At 42.0% G+C, this 15947-nt stretch overlaps 1 protein-coding gene across 9 annotated transcripts in view; it reads left to right on the top strand.

Annotated features, from left to right (window-relative positions):
• MTMR3 (myotubularin related protein 3) overlaps positions 1 to 15947 on the top strand; it is a 199684-nt gene that overhangs the window by 170931 nt on the left and 12806 nt on the right. For all 9 annotated transcript variants that reach the window (XM_055254083.2, XM_063623622.1, XM_063623623.1 and 6 more), the window contains 5 exons: positions 1858 to 2063; positions 2641 to 2772; positions 3752 to 3863; positions 13249 to 13444; positions 14240 to 14425. In XM_055254083.2, the coding sequence (XP_055110058.1) occupies positions 1858 to 2063; positions 2641 to 2772; positions 3752 to 3863; positions 13249 to 13444; positions 14240 to 14425 (832 nt within the window). The remainder of the gene's footprint in view (positions 1 to 1857; positions 2064 to 2640; positions 2773 to 3751; positions 3864 to 13248; positions 13445 to 14239; positions 14426 to 15947) is intronic.

The following is a 15947-nucleotide window of genomic DNA, read 5'->3' as shown; positions in this document are numbered from 1 at the left end:
TTTTAACTGTAGTGTTTGAGTTATCTTTCATGTAGTCTGAAGCATTTTAGAAGACTGCAGAAAACATAATTGTTTATTGCAATAGCCCAGTTGAAATCTAATAGCTACTATAATGCAGTGGCCCTTAAAACCCAAGATCCAAGCTGAAGAGCGCCATCTACTGCTCCTCTTGGGCACTGCTGGGAAGCATTGAAGAAGAGGAGGATGCTTAGGAAAGGCCCAACCAGCCTCTTGTGCAGGGTTTGGAGTCATTCAGCTCAGTGGTTGCCCAGTGCCTGTTATTTGCTAGGAGGCATTTTATAAAGAATCATTGAGGTTTTATTTCTATTTTGGCCCCATTCAACACGTTAGCCAGTTGAGCATGTTGGCAATACACAGGTACTTACAGCTACTTGTCTCCGAGGGAGGGAGGATTTAAAAACTACAAGCAAACTGGTGATTTCAGTGGAATTTGATTAGTGCCAAATTTAACTTATTTGTGAGTTTTAGGATAAAAAACAAATTACAGTACATTTTCGTCATCCCAAAAAACCCATTCACAGGGCACCCAGCCACCCTAGCCCTGAATAATTAAGATGTCCAATGGATAAAGCCCCTGCTACTAAAACATAGAGTGCTTCAGTTTTATATAGAAACATAATCATTTTAAGTAACCTCAACTTAGAATTAGGCAAGCTCCCTTAAGTAACTAGGAGTTTATAATAGTCACTACATGCACAAATCTACTTCCGTCTTTATAGATTTGCCTATTCTGGATACTTCATGTTAATTGTCATACAATAAGTTGCCTTTTATGACTGACTTCTTTCACTTGGCATTACATATTTGAGGTTCATCAGTGTCCTAGCCTGTATCAGAACTTTATTCCTCTTTACTGCCAAGTAATAGAATTTTTCTAACTTTTTATCGGTTAAAATTGCCTAATTAGGAAAAGTCTGGGTTTTAATAGCACCTTAAAGTAGACTGTGATTTCTGGTCTGTCTTATTGGAAAAGGATATGTCAAGAGTATGGTTTTCTGAGGTTGATGCTCTTCTTCTCTTTCTAAGAGCCCTAGGAAGAGTAGCTGGCTCATTGAGCTATCTGCCTATTATAAGAGCAGTTTGTGACTCATGAAATCTCAGGAGATTTTGTAAAGCAGTTCACTGTGGGCCAGGTAAATGTTTTATTCCCAGAGGCGGGCTCTTGGTTCAGCATTAAAAAGGTAGCAGATTTCACTATTGGGTAGCAGAATTAGTGTAGTATCTATAGATTTAAGTTACGAATATTGATTTATTTTCACAAGAGTACACATTAATTCTTTTTTGTTTTTTGGAAATGTGGTCTTGCTCTGTCACCCAAGCTGGAGTGCTGGAGTGCAGTGGCACAATCATAGCTTTCTGCAGCTTCAGGCTTCTGGGTTCAAGGGATCCTTCCACCGCAGCCTCCTGAGTAGCTGCGACTACAGGCATGTGCTACCATGCCTGGCTAATTTGTAAAAACTTTTTTGTAAAGATGGGGTCTTGCTATGTTGCTCAGGCTGGTCTTGAAACTCCTGGGCTCAAGCGATCCTCCTGCCTCAGCCTCTCAAAGTGCTGGGATTGCAATGTGAGCCTCCATGCCTGACCCGTTAGTCATTTTTTTGGGTAACTTTACAGGGATCTCCGTGATGTTATGGTAATTGAGAAAAACACACAGGTTTTGTTGTTTGTTCTTGTTGGTTGTGTAAGATTTCTACCCTTTTTAATACCGAGAGGACTTGAAGCTGACCAAACACTTACCTAGAATTAGACTGTTCATTAAGGCACTTAAAATCTATTTTGTGTGAGTACAGAGAGCATCTGAATGGGTACAGTTGTTGTCTCTTATTCCTCACACAGGCACCAGAGCAATGGAGCTGTCATTGCCCGCTGTGGACAGCCAGAAGTTAGCTGGTGGGGCTGGCGAAATGCAGATGATGAGCATCTGGTACAGTCAGTAGCCAAAGCTTGTGCCTCTGACTCCCGATCGAGTGGCAGCAAGCTGTCAACTAGGAACACTTCTCGAGACTTTCCCAATGGGGGAGACCTTTCTGACGTGGAGTTCGGTAAGGTGCTCCCTGGACCCATGGCAATGATTTTTATAGCATCTAAGAACCTTTTCTTGAAATGGCCTCTTCCTTACAAGACATAGATTTACTTTTATAGAAGTGAATGTGCAGAGCTTCACTTGATGGGATTGATTGAGGAGTCATGAGTCTTGGCAGAGAATCAGAAGACCCTTTGTTTCAAACCTCAATCAAGATATTAGTGTGTTTGTTGTCTTTCTTGCCATTGTGACAAAAATGGAGTGTTTATGTAATAGAGGGCTTGCAGTATCTGCAGACCATGGCAGGAAATGCCGGGCTTCATGAAAGGACAACAGGTATAGAAATGAAGTATAAGAGACTGGGCTGTGTGAACCCCATGTGTACTCTGGGAGTCAGTTTTGGAGAATAAATCCTTCTCATCTTTCATAAGAAGGCAATATAAAAAATAGAAAAATCCTGTGTATCAAGGGTTTTGGTTAGGGGATTTCATTTTATCGAGCCTTTTTTGTGCCATAAGATGTGCTTGTGGGTCTAATTCTGCACAGTTCTGGGAAAGACAGGCTCATTTAGTTGCCCTCTCCCTCTATGTCCCTAGATTCTTCTCTGTCAAATGCTTCAGGAGCAGAGAGTTTAGCCATCCAACCGCAGAAGCTTTTGATCTTGGATGCACGCTCCTATGCAGCTGCTGTGGCAAACCGAGCCAAAGGAGGAGGCTGCGAATGCCCAGGTGAGGTGTATGATGCTTTGTTCCCCATACTTTCTCCTTGTGAGTGCAGCCTTTGCCCAACTGAGACTTAGTTCTCAATTTGAGATAAGTGGCAAGCCATATTCCTCATCCATCCTGTCGTGAGAGTGCCAGAGCTTCTCTTTGGATTCTTAACACTGTATGTTCTTTTCTGAGGAGAAGTGGAGGAGGAGGTGCAGTGAAGTCACATAATCTTCCTTCCTTGTGCCAACTTTTAGGTGATAAGGAAAGCGGATCTTCCCCATTATAAGGCCTGTTCATGTTTGGAAGCTGCCGCTTTAGTGGGCTCAATTTCTCAGCCGTCTAAAAGCTTTTTGTTGCCTTTGACAGAGGGTATGCTCATCACTGGCCTTGTAGCAAACTCCTCAAGGGCCTCTCCTTAGAAAACCTGGGGTGAAAATTGAAGCAGTAAATACAGAACCCTAGTAAGGTATCTCTGTCCTGAGCTGTAACACCATAACTGTTGGAATGCTAGCTTTCCCCAAGGAGGGACCCCCCTCAGTGCCTCTGGCACAGACAGAGGCACCAGGCTCTTTGTTCAGATGTGGTCTAAGCTGGAAATTGAAAGCAGCTGTACCAAGGTAAAATTTGAATGTGTGAACGCATTGTTCTGCTGAGTTCTTTTCAAAGAGATTCCAAAGCCACAAGTTAGATAAGGCCCAAGAAGTAAAGCCAGAGTGAGATCAAAGTAGGCCTTTTTAAAAAATAATAGCTTTTATTTTATGTCAGTATCTTCTTTACAAATCTAACCTTCCCTTTTCAGAAACCCTTTTTGAAAAGATACCTAAAATTCAGTGTGTTCTTATTATAAAGGATTGGGCTAATAGTTAAGCATTTCAAAACATTTCAGTTTCATTAATCAGAAGCTGCAGTGGGTTTTATAGCCAGTTTGCTTTTAAATTTGGCCATGTGGGCTTTAAATTCAACGTATTTGTGTTCTCTTTATTGTTACTCTCTCCAGAGTATTACCCAAACTGTGAAGTTGTGTTTATGGGGATGGCAAACATTCATTCTATTCGGAGGAGTTTTCAGTCTCTGCGGTTGCTGTGCACTCAGATGCCAGATCCGGGAAAGTAAGTCCTTGGCCTTGGCTTTCATTTTGCATTGCTCTTAAATAATAAGTTTTCTTCTTTCCTCGAACTAAGGGGGAAAAAAAGAAAAAAAAAATTAATTTGGAGCAGTCTTTCTTTCTGTTTCTTGGTAACCTTCAGTTACCAGGCCAGTCTCTGCAAGTATCTCCTTCCTGGGTCTGAAATGTGGCAGCACAGAGGAAGAGTTGGGAGAAAATACAGCCATTTGAAGGGTTTTAAAATCTGCAGCACAGAAGAAATCTCAGCATCAAAACAGAAGCATTACCTTACTGTTTTTCCTGGGACGTTGCCCTTCCACATCATTTTTAGCCCAAAGAAATTTAATTCTGGGGGGGTGGAGCCAAGATGGCCGAATAGGAACAGCTCCGGTCTCCAGCTCCCAGCCCCAGCGACACAGAAGACGGGTGATTTCTGCATTTCTGCTTGAGGTACCGGTTTCATCTCACTAGGGAGTGCCTAACAGTGGGTGCAGGACAGTCGGTGAAGCGCACTGTGCGCGAGCCGAAGCAGGGCGAGGCATTGCCTCACTCGGGAAGCGCAAGGGGTCAGGGAGTTCCCTTTCCTAGTCAAAGAAAGGGGAAACAGACGGCACCTGGAATATCGGGTCAGTCCCGTCCTAATACTGCGCTTTTCCAACGGGCCTGGAAAACGGCACACTAGGAGATTGTGTCCCGCACCTGGCTCGGAGGGTCCTATGCCCACAGAGTCTTGCTGATTGCTAGCACAGCAGTCTGAGATCACGCTGCAAGGCGGCAACGAGGCTGGGGGAGGGGCGCCCGCCATTGCCCAGGCTTGCTTAGGTAAACAAAGCAGCCAGGAAGCTCGAACTGGGTGGAGCCCACCACAGCTCAAGGAGGCCTGCCTGCCTCTGTAGGCTCCACCTCTGGGGGCAGGGCACAGACAACCAAAAACTCAGCGAGAACCTCCACAGCCTTAAATGTCCCTGTCTGACTGACAGCTTTGAAGAGAGTAGTGGTTCTCCCAGCACGCAGCTGGAGATCTGAGAACGGACAGACTGCCTCCTAAAGTGGGTCCCTCACCCCTGAGCAGCCTAACTGGGAGGCACCCCCCCAGTAGGGACAGACTGACACCTCATTCAACCGGGTACTCCTCTGAGACAAAACTTTCAGAGGAACTATCAGACAGCTGAATTTGTGGTCTCACGAAAATCCACTGTTCTGCAGCCACCGCTGCTGACACCCAGCCAAACAGGGTCTGGAGTGGACCTCTAGTAAACTCCAACAGACCTGCAGCTGAGGGTCTTGTTTGGTAGAAGGAAAATTAACAAAGAGAAAGGACATCCACACCAAAAACCCATCTGTACATCACCATCATCGAAGACAAAAAGTAGACAAAACCACAAAGATGGGGAAAAAACAGACCAAAAAAACTGGAAACTCTAAAAAACAGAGCACCTCTCCTCCTCCAAAGGAACGCAGTTCCTCACCAGCAACGGAACAAAGCTGGATGGAGGATGACTTTGATGAGTTGAGAGAAGAAGGCTTCAGACGATCAAACTACTCTGAGCTACGAGAGGAAATTCAAAACAATAGCAAAGAAGTTAAAAACTTTGAAAAAAAATTAGAAGAATGGATAACTAGAATAACCAATGGAGAGAAGGGCTTCAAGGAGATGATGGAGCTGAAAGCCAAGTTTCGAGAACTACGCGAAGAATGCAGAAGCCTCAGTAGCAGATGCGATCAACTGGAAGAAAGGGTATCGCTGATAGAAGATGAAATGAATGAAATGAAGAGAGAAGGGAAGTTTAGAGAAAAAAGAATAAAAAGAAATGAACAAAGCCTCCAAGAAATTTGGGACTATGTGAAAAGACCAAACCTACGTCTGATTGGTGTACCTGAAAATGATGGGGAGAATGGAACCAAGTTGGAAAACACTCTGCAAGATATTATCCAGGAGAACTTCCCCAATCTAGCAAGGCAGGCCAGCATTCAGATTCAGGAAATACAGAGAACGCCACAAAGATACTCCTCAAGAAGGGCAACTCCAAGACACATAATTGTCAGATTCACCAAAGTTGAAATGAAGGAAAAAATGTTAAGGGCAGCCAGAGAGAAAGGTCGGGTTACCCACAAAGGGAAGCCCATCAGACTAACAGCTGATCTCTCAGCAGAAACTCTACAAGCCAGAAGAGAGTGGGGGCCGATATTCAACATTCTTAAAGAAAAGAATTTTCAGCCCAGAATTTCCTATCCCGCCAAACTAAGCTTCATAAGTGAAGGAGAAATAAAATACTTTACAGACAAGCAAACGCTGAGTGATTTTGTCACCACCAGGCCTGCCCTAAAAGAGCTCCTGAAGGAAGCACTAAACATGGAAAGGAACAACCGGTACCAGCCCCTGCAAAAACATGCCAAATTGTAAAGACCATCGAGGCTAGGAAGAAACTATAGCAACTAACGAGCAAAATAACCAACTAACATCATAATGACAGGATCAGATTCACACATAACAATATTCACGTTAAATGTAAATGGGCTAAATGCTCCAATCAAAAGACACAGACTGGCAAACTGGATAAGGAGTCAGGACCCATCAGTGTGCTGTATTCAGGAAACCCATCTCACGTGCAGAGACACACATAGACTCAAAATAAAGGGATGGAGGAAGATTTATCAAGCAACTGGAAAACAAAAAAAGGCAGGGGTTGCAATCCTAGTCTCTGATAAAATAGACTTTAAACCAACAAAGATCAAAAGAGACAAAGAAGGCCATTACATAATGGTAAAGGGATCAATTCAACAAGAAGAGCTAACTATCCTAAATATATATGCACCCAACACAGGAGCACCCAGATTCATAAAGCAAGTCCTCAGTGACCTACAAAGGGACTTAAACTCCCACACAATAATAATGGGAGATTTTAACACCCCACTGTCAGCATTAGACAGATCAACGAGACAGAAAGTTAACAAGGATATCCAGGAATTGAACTCAGCTCTACATAAAGTGGACCTAATAGACATCTACAGAACTCTCCACCCCAAATCAACAGAATATACATTTTTTTCAGCACCACACCGCACCTATTCCAAAATTGACCACATAGTTGGAAGTAAAGCTCTTCTCAGCAAATGTAAAAGAACAGAGATTATAACAAACTGTCTCTCAGACCACAGTGCAATCAAACTAGAACTCAGGATTAAGAAACTCAGTCAAAACCGCTCAACTACATGGAAACTGAACAACCTGCTCCTGAATGACTATTGGGTACATAATGAAATGAAGGAAGAAATAAAGATGTTCTTTGAAACCAACGAGAACAAAGACACAACATACCAGAATCTCTGGGACACATTCAAAGCAGTGTGTAGAGGGAAATTTATAGCACTAAATGCCCACAAGAGAAAGCAGGAAAGATCCAAAATTGACACCCTAACATCACAATTAAAAGAACTAGAAAAGCAAGAGCAAACACATTCAAAAGCTAGCAGAAGGCTAGAAATAACTAAAATCAGAGCAGAACTGAAGGAAATAGAGACACAAAAAACCCTTCAAAAAATTAATGAATCCAGGAGGTGGTTTTTTGAAAAGATCAACAAAATTGATGGACCGCTAGCAAGACTAATAAAGAAGAAAAGAGAGAAGAATCAAATAGATGCAATAAAAAACGAAAAAGGGGATATCACCACCGATCCCACAGAAATACAATCTACCATTAGAGAATACTGCAAACACCTCTATGCAAATAAACTAGAAAATCTAGAAGAAATGGATAAATTCCTCGACAAATACACCCTCCCAAGACTAAACCAGGAAGAAGTTGAATCTCTGAATAGACCAATAACAGGTTCTGAAATTGTGGCAATAATCAATAGCTTACCAACCAAAAAGAGTCCAGGACCTGATGGATTCACAGCTGAATTCTACCAGAGGTACAAGGAGGAACTGGTACCATTCCTTCTGAAACTATTCCAATCGATAGAAAAAGAGGGAATCCTCCCTAACACATTTTACGAAGCCAGCATCGTCCTGATACCAAAACCTGGCAGAGACTTAACCAAAAAAGAGAATTTCAGACCAATATCCTTGATGAACATTGATGCAAAAATCCTCAATAAAATACTGGCAAACCGAATCCAGCAGCACATCAAAAAGCTTATCCACCATGATCAAGTGGGCTTCATCCCTGGGATGCAAGGCTGGTTCAACATACGCAAATCAATAAATGTAATCCAGCATATAAACAGAACCAAAGACAAAAACCACATGATTATCTCAATAGATGCAGAAAAGGCCTTTGACAAAATTCAACAACCCTTCATGCTAAAAACTCTCAATAAATTAGGTATTGATGGGACGTATCTCAAAATAATAAGAGCTATCTACGACAAACCCACAGCCAATATCATACTGAATGGGCAAAAACTGGAAGCATTCCCTCTGAAAACTGGCACAAGACAGGGATGCCCTCTCTCACCGCTCCTATTCAACATAGTGCTGGAAGTTCTGGCCAGAGCAATCAGGCAGGAGAAGGAAATAAAGGGTATTCAATTAGGAAAAGAGGAAGTCAAATTGTCCCTGTTTGCAGATGACATGATTGTATATCTAGAAAACCCCATTGTCTCAGCCCAAAATCTCCTTAAGCTGATTAGCAACTTCAGCAAAGTCTCAGGATACAAAATTAATGTACAAAAATCACAAGCATTCTTGTACACCAATAACAGACAAACAGAGAGCCAAATCATGAGTGAACTCCCATTCACAATTGCTTCAAAGAGAATAAAATACCTAGGAATCCAACTTACAAGGGATGTGAAGGACCTCTTCAAGGAGAACTACAAACCACTGCTCAATGAAATAAAAGAGGATACAAACAAATGGAAGAACATTCCATGCTCATGGGTTGGAAGAATCAATATCGTGAAAATGGCCATACTGCCCAAGGTAATTTATAGATTCAATGCCATCTCCATCAAGCTACCAATGACTTTCTTCACAGAATTGGAAAAAACTACTTTAAAGTTCATATGGAACCAAAAAAGAGCCCGCATCGCCAAGTCAATCCTAAGCCAAAAGAACAAAGCTGGAGGCATCACGCTACCTGACTTTAAACTATACTACAAGGCTACAGTAACCAAAACAGCATGGTACTGGTACCACAACAGAGACATAGATCAATGGAACAGAACAGAGCCCTCAGAAATGATGCCGCATAGCTACAACTATCTGATCTTTGACAAACCTGACAAAAACAAGAAATAGGGAAAGGATTCCCTATTTAATAAATGGTGCTGGGAAAACTGGCTAGCCATATGTAGAAAGCTGCAACTGGATCCCTTCCTTACACCTTATACAAAAATTAATTCAAGATGGATTAAAGACTTATATGTTAGACCTAAAACCATTAAAATCCTACAAGAAAACCTAGGCAATACCATTCAGGACATAGGCGTGGGCAAGGACTTCATGTCTAAAACACCAAAAGCAATGGCAACAAAAGCCAAAATCGACAAATGGGATCTCATTAAACTAAAGAGCTTCTGCACAGCAAAAGAAACTATCATCAGAGTGAACAGGCAACCTACACAATGGGAGAAAATTTTTGCAACCTACTCATCTGACAAAGGGCTAATATCCAGAATCTACAATGAACTCAAACAAATTTACAAGAAAAAAACAAACAACCCCATCAAAAAGTGGGCAGAGGACATGAACAGACACTTCTCAAAAGAAGACATTTATGCAGCCAAAAAACACATGAAGAAATGCTCCTCATCACTGGCCATCAGAGAAATGCAAATCAAAACCACAGTGAGATACCATCTCACACCAGTTAGAATGGCCATCATTAAAAAATCAGGAAACAACAGGTGCTGGAGAGGATGTGGAGAAATAGGAACACTTTTACACTGTTGGTGGGACTGTAAACTAGTTCAACCATTGTGGAAGTCAGTGTGGCGATTCCTCAGGGATCTCGAACTAGAAATACCATTTGACCCAGCCATCCCATTACTGGGTATATACCCAAAGGACTATAAATCATGCTGCTATAAAGACACATGCACACGTATGTTTATTGCGGCACTATTCACAATAGCAAAGAGTTGGAACCAACCCAAATGTCCAACAACGATAGACTGGATTAAGAAAATGTGGCACATATACACCATGGAATACTATGCAGCCATAAAAAATGATGAGTTCGTGTCCTTTGTAGGGACATGGATGAAACTGGAAAACATCATTCTCAGTAAACTATCGCAAGGACAAAAAACCAAACACCGCATGTTCTCACTCATAGGTGGGAATTGAACAATGAGAACTCATGGACACAGGAAGGGGAACATCACACTCCGGGGACTGTTGTGGGGTGGGGGGAGGGGGGAGGGACAGCATTAGGAGATACACCTAATGCTAAATGACGAGTTAATGGGTGCAGGAAATCAACATGGCACATGGATACATATGTAACAAAACTGCACATTGTGCACATGTACCCTAAAACCCTAAAGTATAATAAAAAAAAAAGAAAAAGAAAAAAAAAAAAAAAAGAAATTTAATTCTTCAGTTTTTGATGTCCCATAGTGATACATAACCTGTTATGAACTGGGATGTTTTATCATGAAAAGTCAGAATTGATTCATCATGTTCTAAAGGGGTTAAACTTGCCATTAAGTCAGTTCCTTTTACATCTGCTTTCAATTTCTAAACTATTCTCATTTACTAAGAACATTATCATGATTCATATTGCTATTAAATATGAATGGCTGGCATTTGCAGTGAGGAAGGTGAAATAATACCCCCTCCAAGGTTACTGATTGAATACAGGATAAATTAGGAAGAATGCCCTGTAAAACAAATATGGACAGATAAATATTTTAAAATCCTGTTTTACTATTTCAGGAAGCCAGAGAAGACAGAATTTTCTTTTTTCTGGTATTTGTGCTGGAGCCCATAGTTGTTTCTCTGGGTCCTATTCAGTAGATCTCATGATCACATCAAGTTTTACTGCGTTCTTTATTTGATTTATTAAATCAGATGCTGCCTAAACCGCTTATATTAACTGCCAGTAGCAAATGATTAAATTCACCGTAGTTGTCATCAGCCCAGAGGATGAAGCAGTGCCTTTGGGGAAAGCCTGACCGGAGAATTGAGCTTGCTGCGTCCTTTGGGGGTTAGCCATTTGCATTTGCTACACAGTTCCAGGTCCCAGCTAGCAGCGCTTTCTTCCCTAGGGTGGTATGTAGAAGGAGCCTTGCTAAGGACCCAGGAGATCGGCTGCGAACTGTGTAACCTTGGCCAAGGGGTTTAACTACTGTAGATCTCAGTTTTCCTGTCTATAAAATGAAAGAGATGTAATCAACACTACATGATCTCTAATACCCTCCATATATTAAAATTCTTAAAGAGCTATCAGAGTCAAAAAAGATAGAATTAGCCCTCACCTGGTCCACATAAATGTCTTGGGGATTTTATTAAAGGTAATGCTTTTATGTATTTGGCAGCAAATCATAATCCTGCACTGAAGTCTCCCTCATGGATAAAAAGCAGCTATAGCAGTGATGGGCAGCTGTAATTAGGCCCCCTGGCCTGTGTTTGGGGCTGTGGAGGATGAGGGAATGGTAGGCTTCTAGTGCAGGTTGAGAATAGGACAAGGGAATGGGGAGTCTCTCAGCAGCCCCTCCTTGGCTGGCAGATTTTGGAGTACAGCTTCATTAGTCACAAACACCAACTGGTATTAAATAATAGTTTAGTTAGATTCAAAAGAACCTCACACCGGTTCTCTTGTTTACCATTTCTTCAGGTGCTAGGAGATAATTTAGTATTTGTTCTCCTAAGCCTTATCTTTTAGTTCCTTTCAATAATATGTGAGGAATGAAATAAACAATTGATCCATCAGGAAAAAAGTGTTTCTCAGGTACCTGCTAGGAGATAGAAAGTCTTAAGATTGGATTTTTACCCATAACAGACTTACAATTCATTAAACAGTGGGACTCCCTACTGTATGCTAGGCACTGAGACATAGTGTTAGCCCTCTGAGGAGTCACAGTCTGGTTGGTAGTCCAAACAAATCCATATACAACCAGTATTTATGCACTGCATTCTGTTGTCTGTTTGCCTGGAAAGACCCCCACCTCCTTAGACTATGCCAAAATTTCATACTTATTCCACAGGGTTTAGTAGGCCTTTATAGCCTTCCCAGAGTCCCCTGACAGAAATGTTTATTTCTTCCTCTGACTCAGTGTTTGAAAGACTTGACTTGTGATCTTAACTACAAATCTGATCACATTTGGGAAAAATCAGAACTCTTTTTTAGGGATCGGGAGGGGTGAGGGAAAGCACAAGAAACAAAATGTCAACACAGTTTAAAAAGCAAGTGTGATTAGCTTGTGATTACTCCCAAGGGGCGGCTATTGCTATCTGATACTCCTAAAGTGAGATGGAGTCTCCTGTCATCCATGCTGGAGTGCGGTGGCCCAATCTCAGCTCACTGCAACCTCTACCTCCCGGGTTCAAGTGATTCTCCCGCCTCAGCCTCCTGAGTAGCTGGGATTACAGGCGTGCGCCACTACACCCAGCTAATTTTTGTATTTTTAGTAGAGGCGGGGTTTCACCATGTTGGCCAGGCTGGTCTGGAACTCCTGACCTCAAGTGATCCTCCCATCTCAGCCTCCAAAAGTGCTGGGTTTACAGGCATGAGCCACTGCGCCCGGCCCCTAAAGGTCTTTCAAAAAAAGGTTCTTCTAGATCCCTGCTGAATCCAGTCTGTGTTGAGCCCAGCAATACTGTGTGGCCATTGGTATACTAATTTGTGTGAGTATAAATTATCAGATTGGGCTCATCTGGTTTTAGTCAGTAAACATTAAAGAATTAAACAGTGGTAAGTGTTACAGTCTGGGTCATAGGCAGGGTTGTGTGTACCATTCTTGTATACGGCATCCAGCTTATGTCTCGTAGATACATTTGTATTCATGAGTTTTTCTTTACTTTTTTTTTTTTTTTGAGAACTTGTTGGGCATAGTTGCTGATCATTAAATATAAATATCTTCTGTTTTACATCTCAGAAGTCGCTACATTTTTTATTCAGGAGAAGATTCCAGAAGGAGCCACTTTCCTTATATCATGGACTGAAAAATGTCAAATATTTTGTCCGGGAAATCATCCATACAGATTTTGGAACAAAAGATGTCCTATTAATTGTAGCCCCTATTTCTAAGGCTCTTCTCTATTGTATAGTAGGGCTTGGGCCTCATCCTGAGACATGCTTTATAAACATAATTTTTTTGTTTTGGCAGTGTTTTGGAGAGAGAAATCTTTGGAAATTGCTTTTTCATTTGACAATCATTGAGCATGATGCAGTAAATCATAAAAATCAGCATTTTCTAATCCTCTCCTGTTTTTATAGTTGGCTATCAGCTCTTGAAAGCACAAAATGGCTCCATCACTTGTCTGTGCTTCTGAAATCAGCGCTTCTGGTAGTGCATGCTGTGGATCAGGATCAGCGGCCGGTGCTAGTGCACTGCTCAGATGGCTGGGACCGCACCCCCCAGATTGTGGCATTGGCTAAGCTCTTGCTGGACCCTTATTACCGAACCATAGAGGTGAGCGCATCCAAATGGGGAGGGGTTGGTACTTCAGGATGAGCAGGGGAAACGTCTCAGGAGTGATACCAGTTTTGGGAGTGGTGATTAGGTTAAAGAAAGTGAAATTTCTGTTTTGATCATTGTTCCTTTATGCCATGAGCTAAATTGTGGTGGTTCCTCCCACAGTTCTTGCACCTCTTAAAATGGAGCAGATTATGGGTAACAAGGTATTGAGAATATAGACACATTTTCCTTTACAGTCTATCTACTTGTAAAAGTTTTTACTACCTCAGGAAAATAAGGTGTCTGTAAAAGGATCTTGGCATGCTAGATACTACCACAGAGTGTTCTGTGGAGAAGCAGCTCTACCTGAAATAACCGTCTGTTGGGTTGAAGATGAAAGAAAAATCATAAAGTACCCTAAAATATATGCAAATATTAATTAAACTTGGGGTATAGAAGGATTTTACAAACTTGACTTTGTAACACCAGAGGCAGAAATGTTAAGAGAAATTTAGGGGAAAAGTGTGGTTTTTATTACAGTGAACACAAGAGGCTAAAAATACACATTCAAGAAAGGCTTAGATAAACGCAGTCAGTACCATTTTAGTGATCATGGAATGGAGTTCAGGGAATTGGGAAATTTCCCTAAGTGTGTGCCTCATCAGGGATAGAGCCTTCCACCAAAGGGCAAGGCCAGGTGGGCTTTCTGGGAGGCTGTTAGAGGGGATTGCTTTCTGTGACACCAGGCTTAGGACTGTCACAGTCTGGATAGTCTAGCACAAATGGTCTCTCCTGGATGCTTCCCTGCAGGGTTTCCAGGTCCTCGTGGAAATGGAGTGGCTGGATTTTGGCCATAAATTTGCTGACCGGTGTGGTCATGGGGAGAACTCAGATGATTTGAATGAACGTTGCCCAGTGTTTCTGCAGTGGCTTGACTGTGTTCATCAGCTTCAGAGGCAATTTCCTTGCTCTTTTGAGTTCAATGAAGCATTCCTTGTGAGTTTCTTCATTTTGGGGACTTTCTCAATTTGAAGGAGGGTCAGTACAAATGTTAGTGGGCCAGTTCTCACATGAAACTGTGCTGCCTCTTCGGAATTTAATAGAGGTGATTTTTTTCCTGTTTGTTTGGTTTTTTTTTAGTAAATAATTTTGCTATTTACTTTTCAAAAAGAGAAAATCCAGGTATACCAGGTTTGCATGAAGTCCTTGTGTTGTTTTAAACTTAGTTTTTTTTAAAGGGATGGTAGAAACCCTAAATAGCAGTTAGAAATAGAAGCAATCAGAATGTCTGGACCATGCTCCCTCCAGTCTACCAGACCCCCATGACTGTCTCAGACTCTCCGCACCCTCTCCTTTGATGGAGGGTGCACTATCCCTGCCCTCTTCCAGTCCCTCTGTCCATTTGTGTACCAGCTCTCCTCTCATCTGCTGCACTGGCTGGCTCCAGCATTTCTCCTCTCTGCCTTCTGCATCAGTGCGTTTCCCTCTCTACCAGAGCATGGGTTTCAGCTTAAAAATGTGTAGTGTCTCTCATCTTTTTAAAACCCATTATTGGTCCTGCATTTACCTCTAGCTATCATCCTATTGCTCTTGTTCCCCTTTACAGCAGAGCTCCTCAAGTTTTCTACCCTTGCTATCTCAAATTTCTCTTTCCACGCTCTCTTAAACCCACTTCAATCAGGCATTCACCCCACTGCTTTACCAAAGCTGCTCTTGTTAAAATGACCAGTGACCTTCAGGCCACCAATCCAGTGAGAAGTTCTCAGTCTTCATCTCTTTGATCCATCATTACCATTTGGCACAGTTTAGCCACTCCTTCCTTGAAATGCTTTCTTCAGTTGACTTCTAGTACTTCCTTGCAGTTGACTTCTAGTACTTCCTTGCTCTTAGTTCTCCTTTTACCTTACTGGATTGTTTCTGCCTCCTTTGCTGATTCCCCTTAATCCCTCCAGTTCCTTTTTTTTTTTTTTTTTTGAGATAGTGTCTTACTGTGTCACCCAAGCTAGAGTGCAGCAGTGTGATCATAACTCACTGCATCCTCAAACTTCTGGGATCAAGGGATTCTCCCACCTCAGCCTCCCCAGTAGTTGGGACCACAGGCACATGCCAACATGCCTGGCTAGGTTTTAAAAATTTTTTGTAAATAGACATGGAGTCTCGCTATGTTGCCCAGGCTGGTCTCAAACCTCCTGGCAAGTGATTCTCCCGCCTTGGTTGCCTGAAGAATTACAGGCGTAAGCTTCGACACCCAGCCTCCTCTCCCCAGTTCTAAATGTTGGAATGCCCCATTGCTCAGCCTCCAGGCTGCTTCTCCATCTACACTTCCAAGTATTTCATCCATTCTAGTGGCTTTAATTGCCATCTGTATGCGGATGAGTCCCACATTTGTACACCTTCAACTTAGACCTCTCCACTTCAGACTCACGTATCTATCTATTACTACTAGGTATCTCCACTTGGCTGTCTTAATGTTGATTCAGACTTAATAAATTCAAAACTTGATACTTTTTTTTGGAGA

Source organism: Symphalangus syndactylus, chromosome 18 (genome assembly GCF_028878055.3).
Source record: "Symphalangus syndactylus isolate Jambi chromosome 18, NHGRI_mSymSyn1-v2.1_pri, whole genome shotgun sequence".
NCBI classification, from domain to species: Eukaryota; Metazoa; Chordata; class Mammalia; order Primates; family Hylobatidae; genus Symphalangus; species Symphalangus syndactylus.
This window is presented reverse-complemented; position numbering and strand designations above follow the sequence as displayed.